We start from the raw sequence: 11,048 nt of genomic DNA on the forward strand, positions 1-11,048 counted from the left end.
GTTGTTTCTTCTGCCACATGATGGCGCCAGATACCCAGAAAAAAAGAATCTTACGGTAAAAAGGGGGCCTCTCGTACAGAAACGAGACAGTCAATTACATGATCTTAATAGGCATTTATGGAATTCTTTAAATAAACAGGTGCCGATCAAATTGCATTCATACCATATAAATGATCGGTGAACATGAGATGTAAGCCTCTTCTGAGTCACTGCTGCATTTGTCCACAATCAGACATTGTCCAACTTCCAGACAAGGAGTTTTCAGACAAGTCATCATTATAACAATTACAGAGCAGCACAGATCGACTCACTGAAAGTTATTGAACTTAATATAATAATTAAGAATGTGGAAAGGTGGACATCTCTTCCGTCCAGAAGAATTAGGGAGGATTTTGACTAGATGTTGTTTCATCACCAGAGACAGTCCACACTTTCTGCCCTGGACCAGAAAGAAACAAATTACAGTTAAGGCATCACATCCATATGGATCACTTTTCTAAAATGTATCCACTTCAACAAACACGGAGTACCTTTACACTGGTACAGTCGTCCTCCAGCTGCCCTGTCCTTCATTGAGGAGCCACAGCACGAAGCTATCCATGCAGCGGCATTGCGCAGAGCTGGAGGAAGGAAGAAAAACATAAGAATATTAGCACAACACTGCTGGTAAGATAAAGTTGTGGCAGGAAACCTGATTCCACCCGTATCAGGTTCAATCTGCTCCATTTGGCACACAATCCTACAATGCAATTCCATGTTAAAAGTCTGTAGCTCATTCAAATAGTTTCCCACCAAAGGGAAACTAACTGGTAATCTATTGGGTAAATAACATCTAGTTTAAAAAACCTTTTGGTCCAAAGATGAAACTTGCTGTAATATATTTTGAGAAAGTTTGAACGCTTACCAGATATTATTAGTCACAGCATAGATCAAAGTGAATATCTTCTTTTTGAGTTAGTTTGGACTTATTTGTTCCGATGTGATCTAATGAGTGTTCCTTCTGTTACAGAGACTAAACTCAGGTGGCCACTGAAGGCCACTACACAGAGACAGGAAGTGTCGTATTACTGCTGTGGGCTTTCCTTAATGTTTTAGTTGTTTACTCTAAAACAGTGAAACAAAGACATATTGGCACTGACAGTTATTAAGATTATAACTGTGTACACAATTATGAAAAGGCCTCTTTAAAAAAAAAGATGTCCATTTTGGATATTTAATTAAAATAACAACTGCATCAAAGTTCAACGTTTTTTATTAAGGAAAACATTGTAACACGTTAAAGAAGGAAAAAAAAGAAAAATGACAAATCAGAATTAGCCTTTTGGTCATTTTGATCATTGAAGCAGTTGCCGAGCCTGAATGTCTTTAACCCGGGATCGACTGAGTTGGTCTCGTTTAGGTCGATGATGCTGTGATCTGCTAGTACAGTCTTGTCGATTCACCGTTGCTGCAGGATTGTTGTCATTTTTTCTGTGGCTAGCCTTCAGCGCTAGCAAGCCGCTCGATTTTCTCAGGAACATACTTCGTTTCAGCAGGTGGGTCACCGTTTATGTCAGCAAGTGTTAACTGATGAACTCCTAAAACGAAAGCATTCGTTTGTAACAGCGACCACGCGTTGTCAGAAATACACGTCGTAGCTAAAAGTTGAAAGCAAATGTCAGCTAACAGCTAGCTCGCTCGTTAACAAGTTAGCTAGCTTAACGTTAGCTCCAAAGACATTTCTGCTAGCTGTTTCTGCTAAACTGATTTTGAGTTAAAAACGCAAACACCGCTGGTCGGGTGACGTTCGTCCTCATGGCTCGATAGTCTATTTTCATTCTGAAAACACTTGTTACGAGTTCTAACAGCACGGCGACCAAGATGTCCATGTTAGGTCATCGTCTCCCGACGGACCGTCGCCCCCAAGAAGAGCTGCGTTAGCACATTACATTAAAAGAGGGTACCGATTGTTTTTTTGTTAAGTTCGGATGCATTTTGCCAATTCTAGCCGTTTGATCTTGCAACCCGAGGAAATGACAGGCTAACGTGGCTGTATTCTACCAGCAACTAACCAGGAGTTTCGTCCTCTTCGTTGGGCCTTTTCTTTACGTCGAGCTGCTCAAATAACCGTAAAAGGTGGGATTCAGAGTTCTATATGGACGCAGATGCCACAACAACGTTATTGATTGCACTGAACATTTTCTTCTTCAAGTAATCATATGTATTCATAGTTATAATATGTCCTACTTCTATTTGCATTTTCTATTTATTTTTCACAATTCATCAAAAAGAAAAAAAAAACATTTGCTAAGACTGTTGAAACTCCAGTATGTGGAATTTATTTTAATAGTTGGCATGTAGTGATCATCCCCGTTTCTTCCAAACAGGCTTTGAGAGTTGGGATTGTTTTTATGCTCTGAGGTTATTCACATTTCACAGTTTGAGCCCTGTTATACATCGTAAATGTGTATTTCTCCATCCAAGTCGAGAGTCCATCATCAATGTAACATCTTGAGTAGATTAAACATTTCAAACCTATTAGTGGAATATTACTGATAAGAGTAAAAGTAATCAATTTTAGCTTTGATACATTTATTTCAAGCTGCGTCTCACAAAGTCAGTAATGACTGGAGTATTAAAACAAATGAAATTGGAGTTTAGGTCACGGCTCCAGTTAAAACCAAAGTTGACAGTGTGGTGATAATGGAATGGAATAATGTTTCCATGCATTCTTAAGTGTTGGCATATCAGTTAAGCAGTTATTGCAAATCCCCCGTTTTCATTTTGACAGATATCTTATATGATCAATTTTGTTGAATTGTGCTGCAAATAAAACCACGGTTTTGCTTTTTTACACCACATCCGTGAAGCAAAATCAGCGGGAAACTGCATGTCTGTGCGTTGGAGTTGCTTCCACAGTACGTCACCTGCGTGTCTTTGCGGCGTGTAGGATGTTAGGATGGAGCGTGGCCCAGTTCTGCCGGACAGCCTGGTGTTGGAGATCTTCCTGCGTCTGCCCCATGATGCCGTGCTCCGAGCAGGTCTGACCTGCAGGCAGTGGCTGGCTGTTTCCAGAGATGAGTTCCTCTGGAGGGAGCTGTTCTACAGCTACTACCGGATCCCCCGTTCTGTACCCCGACACCCAGGTAAATCGTCCTCTTGTCTCACCAGAGAAATAAAAAGGTTTGCAGGTTTGAATAACCCGATGTTGGTTTGTGCAGCGGCGGCGTCGTGGTACCGGGAGTTCAGGCGCCTGTTTGACTGTATCCCCTGTGTGGAGGTTCAGACGCTGAGGGAGCACACTGACCAAGTGCTCCACCTGGCTTTTTCCCACAAGGGTCACCGCTTCTCCTCCTGCTCCAAAGACTGCACTGTTAAGGTATGTATCACACGGTCACCCAGGGAACTTTCATTTCTCTTTCTCTGTCTTGCGCTCCGTCGGCGTAAAAAGTGATCGTGTTTGTGCATTTCATTTTTGAAGGGCTTTTCATTCCTCAGACTATCTGGTGGCTTTACATTAGGCCCACACACTTCAGGGCCAATGTGAAGTGAACCTAAAAATAGGCAAAAACTGAACAAAATAAATTTGACTGTTAAAAGACAAAAAGAGCCAAAACATTTGGCATTTCATTCAACACTAACATGGGAAATCTGTCACTTGATCACAGATAAATAATAACAAACTCACTTTGACTCAAACTTTAGTGCGGTTCTTCTTGATTGCAGCTGTGGGACACGGAGCGGCTAGACGGTAATATCGCGATGGTGCACAGCTCCAGCATGCGGCAGTTTAACTGGGGCTACACCCAGTTCTCCCAGTTCAACGCTGACGACACCCTGCTGCTGGTGTCTGGCGTCTACATGGGCCCGCACCACTCTTCGTCTGGGGAAATCGCTGTCATCAGTCTGGGTACAGAACCAGGAACCACAGTCCCACATATGCGTTTGTCTTCTCGTTAAATCAGAGTCAGCGTGTGTGTGTGTGTGTTTTCAAACTCTTTCACATGTCTTAACACACTGCAGATAACTACACACTGTTGTCGCGTGTGAGGAACAAGCCGTACGATGTGTTTGGCTGCTGGCTGAATGAGACCCACCTGATCTCTGGGAACCTGCACTGGATCGGCAACATGACGTCCTGCTCTGTGCTCTGGCTCAACAAAGCCTTCCAGGTGAGACCCGGCAGGCGCGGCAGCCCGAGCCTCTTTGGTCATGTCGGTTAAAATTAAATGAACTTCAATTAAAAACACAACAAAAGAAGAACTCAGTGTTTTTTTTTTATTTATTTTTTTTTTACTTTTCCCCGTCAGGATGTTGAATCGGAGAACGTCAACGTGGTCAAGCGCCTTTTCAAGATCCAGAACGTCAACGCCAGCACCATCCGCACGGTGATGGTGGCCCACTGCCGTCGTCATGACAACCCGGACTTGCTGCTGGACTACGAGGCCCAGTCCCAGGCCCGGAGGCAGAAGGGGCAGCAGCAGCAGCAGCACCGGCCCCTCCTCTTTGATCTGGGAACATCCGGCAGCGAGGAAGACGAGGATGAAGAGACGGGTGGAGAGGAAGCGAGGCTTCCCGCCCATCGCTTCCCTCAGCCCTCCATGTCAGGCCTGGGGCACGTTCTACAGGTGAGTTACATGGAAAGGTCGAGGTCCCCTGATGCTTTTTTGAAAAATGTAATACTGCTCTTCAATCAGCCTCTTTATTCCGCTTCTCTTCCTTCCCGTTAGGGTTGTAAAAATGTCGGGCACACGGAGATGGCGATTGAGAGCCATGTGGCGAAGGTGATGGGCAGAGCCCACACCAAGGCCCCCGACGCCGCCCTAATGGAGCCCTCTGAGCCTGGAGAGGGAGAGGACAAAACATACCTACTCTTCACCACCGGCAGCCTTACTTACTCCCCTCACCAGATAGGTAACAGCGCTTCCAAGCTCAACCATGCATATATTCCATATATATGTACAGCCGTGGCCAAAAGTTTTGAGAATTACACATGTATTGGTTTTTACAAAGTGTGTTGCTTCTGTGTTCTTAGATCTTTTTGTAAGCTGTTACTATGGTATACGGAAGTATAATTACAAGCATGTAATAAGTGTCAAAAGATTTCATTGACAAATATTAGAGTTTATGCAAAGAGACAATATTTGCAGTGTTGACCCTTCTTTTTCAAGACCTCTGCAATTCGCTCTGGCATGCTGTCAATTAACTTCTGGGCCACATCCTGACTGATGGCAGCCCATTCCTGCATAATCTATGCTTTGAGTTTGTCAGAATTTGTGGGTTTTTATTTGTCCACCCGCCTCTTGAGGATTGACCACAAATTCTCAATGGGATTAAGGTCTGGGGAGTTTTCTGGCCATGGACCCAAAATGTTGATGTTTTGTTCCCCGAGCCACTTAGTTATTACTAGTTATCACATTATGGCAAGGTGCTCCATCATGCTGGAAAAAGGCAATGTTTGTTACCAAACTGTTCTTGTATGGTTGGGAGAAGTAGCTCTCCGAGGACGTTTTGGTACCATTCTTTATTCATGGCGGTGTTCCTAGGCAAAATTGTGAGTGAGCCCACTCCCTTGGCTGAGAAGCAACCCCACACTTAAATGGTTTCAGGATGCTTCACTGTTGGCACAGGACCGATGGTAGCGCTCACCTTTTCTTCTCCGGACAAGCTTGCTTCCAGACGCCCCAAACAATCTGAAAGGGGATTCATCAGAGAAAACGACTTCACCCCAGTCCTCAGCAGTCCAATCCCTGTACCTTTTGCAGAATATCAGTCTGTCCTTGAAATCTTGCCTGGAGAGAAGTGGCTTCCTTGCTGCCCTTCTTGACACCAGGCCATCCTCCAAAAGTCTTCGCCTCACTGTGCACACTCACACCAGCCTGCTGCCACTCCTGAGCAAGCTCTGCACAGGTGGTGCCCCAATCCCTCAGCTGGATCAACTTTAGGAGACGATCCTGGCGCTTGCTGGACTTTCTTGGGCGACCTGAAGCCTTCTTCACAACAATTGAACCGCATTCCTTGAAGTTCTTGATGATCTGATAAATAGTAGATTTAGGTGGAATCTTACTCTCAGCAATATCCTTGGCTGTGAAGCCCTTTTTGTGCAAAGGAATGATGACTGCACGGGTTTCAAAGGCAGCAGACTTTGTGAAAATTAATATTTGTGCCATTCTCAAAACTTTTGGCTACGGCTGTATGTAATGCAGGAAATAAAGTGTCACATGTCTTACGCTGTGGTCTTTGTCCCCTTTCAGGTATTAAGCGGATCAAGCCCGACCAGATGACCACTTGTGGTCCTGTACTTGGGGAAGAGCGTAGTTCAGATGAGTTCTTTGATTCCTTAGACCATGTGATTGATATCCATGGCCACATCATTGGGATGGGCCTTTCTCCAGACCACAGGTAATACAATGAAATACGTAAGCGTTCAGTATGCTTTCATGTAGGCTGCTTTTAAAAGTCTTGAAACAGCATAGAATCCACATTTCTCACATTGCGTGTGTCATCGACCCGTGAATCGACTCCTTTCCTTTACTTCGTCAGGTACCTTTATGTCAATAGTCGTGCCTGGCCAGCCGGGTGTGTGATTTCTGACCCCATGTCACCCCCTCCCATCGCTGAGGAGATCGACCTGCATGTCATTGACCTGAAGAGTTTGAGGGAGGAGAGGAGGAGCTTGCGCGCTCACCGAGCCTTCACGCCTAACGATGAGTGCTTCTTCATCTTCCTCGACGTCAGCAGAGACTTCGTCGCCAGGTGGGGGACCAACGGCCGACGGGTTTTTGGAGATTAGATGCAGCTTTGCACTTTCGTGGCCCTTTGTCATTCATTTTCCTCCATCTGCTGTCATGCAAAAGTATTTAGAAAATAATGTATTAAACATTTATTTACACCTACACTTCGAAGCTGTAGCAGATACACTTGTCCAAAACTCATGTCAATCGATTGTAATTAAATGTTCCTTTTTGACAGAGTGAGAAATGATCAGCTCGGCTCTGTGTGATCATCATCACAAAGAGTTAAAAAAAAAAAAAAATTGGGATAGAAACTAGTTGCACTGACTGAGGGGCCCCACGGATGCAGCTAATGTTTTAAATTCCAAGCAAAGACTTCACTGCCTTCATCGACGGTAACTAATGGATCAATTCCTGTATTTGTGAAGTAAAAAAAAACTGGACTGCTTAATAGGAGAGGAAATTTATTTGGCTTTGAACTTTCGGTGGGACAAAAAGAGCCATTCATCTGGTCACTTGTGATGGACAAGTTCTTTCTATTATTGAAATAATCCTCAGAAAAGCTCATTAATGAAATAGTTAGTCCTTTCGTCATTAGTAACCCACCCCGTGACCTCCCAATCACGTTGAATTAATCCCGTCACGGAGGCGTCGCTGACTTGCGTCTCTCGTTTCCCTTCCCGCAGCGGAGCCGAGGACAAGCACGGCTACATCTGGGACCGCCATTACAACATCTGTCTGGCGCGTCTGGCCCACGACGACGTGGTGAACTCGGTCGCGTTCAGCCCCGCCGACCAGGAGCTGCTGCTGTCCGCCAGCGACGACTCCACCATCAAGGTCTGGCGCTCGCCACGCATGGTCCGCCTGGCGCAGGCCCCCGGCCGCCCGCCGCGGCCCCGCAGCTTCCTGCCGTCCTGGTTGAACCGCGGCAAGAACTCGGCGCCCTCGAGCGGCGTGAACGGGAAACCACAAGCCGGGGCGGGAAACACCGGGACGGAGCAGGGGGAGGAGGTTTGACCCTCTTCCAATGTGGTGGGAATATATATATATATATATATATATATAGATAAAAATATATATATAAATATGTGTACAGTGTGGTTACAGTCAGTGATTTTCTTCGCCCAGCAGCGCTAAGTGTCTTTGGCTAACAAGGAGGCGGGGACTCGGGGGGCCCGACACAGGAGAGCGCGGTCACACCAGCAAAGGAGAGACACACGCCCCCCCAGTCTGTGTTGTTCTGTTGAGGGGATCGAGATTAAATGTTCTCACACGTAGAGATCGTGTTGAGCGGACACCTCAATGCACAAGACAGAAGGCCAGATGTGTTACAAAGGTGTTTGTTTTGTTTTTTTATCTGTAACCATGGCTACGAACAGGTCAGGACTCCTGCGCCGGAGGGGTCAATGTACGTAGAGTCCTGCAGAGGGAAAACTCATCAGCGCCGGTGTCATGTGCTGTAACTCCGAATTACTTTCACTTATTAATGGATTTGTCCAATTGATTTATTGAGTGTAAACACCCTAGAACAAATTTTTAAAATTATTTTTCAGATAATGAAAAGACTATTTGAAACCAAACGGGAAGACGACCTTTAGCTGCTTTTACTGCTGTCGGCCTCGGTTCATAATTATGTCCCCTCCCAGAAATGATGGATCACTCTGTTCAAAGTTGAATCATTGAGTAACTAAATGTAGTGGATGTAATGTAGAGTCGATGGGTAACAGTTAGCAAGACGTTCTCTGCGTAGCAAATAGTGGTACAACGGATCCGATCACAGACAGAGTGGAAACCATCAAACCGTCTACATGTTTATTAGGTTACAGTCATTTGTAGTTTTTTTTTTTCATAAAGGTACACAACTCAGTTCACAATTTAGCGCAATCAGAGATCAGCGCCTAGAAAAGCCTAAACGCTGATTTCCTGATCGCACATTTGACTCATTCAGTTGAACTTTATTTCACACTGTGATGGTTAACATTAAACTGTGTAATTAATACGCGGCCCACATTTCTGCCGAACCATGAGGGGGGGGGGGGTGCGTTACGGACCAGGGATTGACAACGATCCGTTACACCACTAGTAGCTTATCGTTATTTGGGCTTCTGTTATGTGGAAATGTATTTATACACTTCTTTTTATTTCCCCTTTTATTTTGTCAAAGGATTCTCTGAGGCAACAGATAAATCTCAGAAATGTGTGTGTGTGTGTTTTATTAAAAAACATTTTTCCATCATCGAGTGTGAGGGGCCTGAATATACACCGAGTACGACTATAACAATTTCAACTGGTCATTCTGTTGGAAAAACGGATTTATAAACAAAGAAGAATAAAGAAAAATATAAATTTGCGAGACTTTTCAAGTCATCGATCGATTTTTTTGTACAACTTAAAGGATACATTTGCTGCTGTTGGATTAATTTCAAAGGCCAAATACTAGTGGTTGAATACATGAAGTGTCCGTCCAGATGAATATCAGGTAGTAGGACGGAGACATGGAGATGAATAGAAAAAAAAGATCCAGCCTCCGACTCAAAACATTTTTGTTTTTCATTTGTTTTTAAATGTGTCTACACGACCCTTGTTACCGCTTCACTTCCCCACGTACCTTCATCTTCTCCATTGGCGGAAGGAATGGTACCAGACAAAAGCAAAACAAAAATGAATCATGACACTGGTTTTTCAGATTAGCTCGAGGTTCAGGTACTTGTGTAGATATTTGAACAATCGCTTTTGAAGGAATTCTGGTTCTGATTATTTAAAATATTTATTTACCTGGTCAAAGTTGACTGGTTTGTATTTTCATGTGGAATCTTCAGCCTGTGTGAATTATTCACTAGATCATCATCGCATTCTTACCAACAGCAGAAGGAAAATGTTCCATGTTTGAGTGTCATAAGTCGTGAACTGCTGTAGCTCCATTTCTTCAATCATGTTTCTTGTCTTCTCAAGTCTTTTTCAATCTGCCTTGAAATAAACAGCATGCCCTGAAGGGCAGGACATCTGCACAAGTGTCTGATTTAACTTTCACCCCCACGCTCCCCCAAAAAAGCTTTTTAATGGTGCACTTTATACTTTTCTTTTTTTTTAACTAGAAAGTTACACATTTACACTACGGATGATATCTCTGGTGATTAATAGTATATTCTCCTTTCTTTTGCAATTCTCTGTTCTTTATTTTGCTGTACGATGATGTTTTTAATGTTAGATTCCATTCTCTCATTTATGCTCTGAGGAGCAATGAAGGAGGATTCATGAGCGCTTCAATGAAGCTGCCAGGAAGAAGTAAATGGGCGCAAAGCTCGTAAACAGGACGCAGGACGAACGCTCGACGTTGTTTGTGTAACAGGGAACACGCCGCAGACAGGAAGCCTCCGTGATGCCACACAACATATTTCCTTGCTTCCTTTCCTTACAAGGTGAGACGCAGTGAGGGAGAACGGGATGCAAAATGGGGACTTTTCTACGTCTTTTTTCACCATTATATTCTACAGTATATTACTACTACAGAAACAGTAATATACTATGACTATACACACTATACTATGAACTTTTGATGATTTTTTGGGGACTTTTGACTGATGTCATTCCTTTTGATTGATTCTTTTTCAACTTGCATTATGACTTCTTTCAACATACTATACCCAGCTTTATTATTGACATTCTATAATATGACTTTTTCTCTAACATACTATTCCGTGATTTACCAGGACGTTTTAGGAAATACTATACTAAGACATTATTTCAACACACAGTGTGAGTTTTCATAACTCTTACAATACTAAACTTTTTTGGATACTAAGGCCCAATCACACCGTCCCCCCATAAACCCGGAGGCCTGATCCCTCGGGGGGGAGCGTGAGAGTCTGTGAGGGCCGGAAATGGTCTAAATACGAATGTCACGTCACCATGAAAACGTCAAAAAATAGGATTTACAATTGAGGGTGTTTTACTTCATACTTTTGACTCGGATTTGAACGTCATTCAAGCTCTTCCCTCATAAGGTAATTTCAAATGATGTTTTTATGTTTTTTCGTCAAAATAGCTTGATTGACAAAATAAAAATGTAATCAATAAATGAGTAAATATAAAGGCACACATTTTACTGTGACAGTCTGAACACACACGTGCCGTCCTCTTTGGTCATCTTTTTTTAACGTCTCCACGCGTTTAGTGGTTATCCCGTTCCTACGGTCACATTGCAATGACTTGTGGGTAATTCCTGTGGGCCAACTCAGCATTCGAAGCTGGCTTTGGGAAAAGGGCTCGTGTTGTGACGACTCTTTCGGGCCACCAGGGGATGCCGCTCTTGAGCGGAACATGAACCCTGAACGC

At 43.8% G+C, this 11,048-nt stretch overlaps 1 protein-coding gene and 1 long non-coding RNA gene across 3 annotated transcripts; one reads left to right on the forward strand and one right to left on the reverse strand.

The window, feature by feature from the left end:
- Positions 1 to 94: 94 nt before the first annotated feature.
- LOC120831960 (uncharacterized) lies at positions 95 to 1,053 on the reverse strand. The gene is made up of 3 exons (XR_005714134.2): positions 905 to 1,053; positions 531 to 620; positions 95 to 439 (listed from the first exon to the last, which is right to left on the reverse strand). It is a non-coding gene; the product is annotated as an uncharacterized LOC120831960 (long non-coding RNA).
- A 263-nt stretch (positions 1,054 to 1,316) lies between these two features.
- On the forward strand, positions 1,317 to 9,719 carry fbxw5 (F-box and WD repeat domain containing 5). 2 transcript variants are annotated; one of them, XM_040197924.2, is made up of 11 exons: positions 1,317 to 1,535; positions 2,930 to 3,125; positions 3,201 to 3,358; positions 3,706 to 3,889; positions 4,003 to 4,151; positions 4,290 to 4,607; positions 4,710 to 4,893; positions 6,234 to 6,381; positions 6,523 to 6,735; positions 7,400 to 7,745; positions 7,842 to 9,719. In XM_040197924.2, exons 2-10 carry the CDS (start codon positions 2,939 to 2,941, stop codon positions 7,728 to 7,730), a joined length of 1,872 nt encoding a protein of 623 aa, XP_040053858.2. In that variant the 5' UTR covers positions 1,317 to 1,535; positions 2,930 to 2,938; the 3' UTR covers positions 7,731 to 7,745; positions 7,842 to 9,719. The 2 variants fall into 2 exon arrangements, with proteins under 2 accessions (XP_040053858.2, XP_040053859.2); XM_040197925.2 differs by having other exon boundaries at positions 1,357 to 1,535; positions 7,845 to 9,719.
- Positions 9,720 to 11,048: the final 1,329 nt, after the last annotated feature.

The sequence above is a fragment of the Gasterosteus aculeatus genome, chromosome 14 (assembly GCF_964276395.1).
Source record: "Gasterosteus aculeatus chromosome 14, fGasAcu3.hap1.1, whole genome shotgun sequence".
Taxonomy (NCBI): domain Eukaryota; kingdom Metazoa; phylum Chordata; class Actinopteri; order Perciformes; family Gasterosteidae; genus Gasterosteus; species Gasterosteus aculeatus.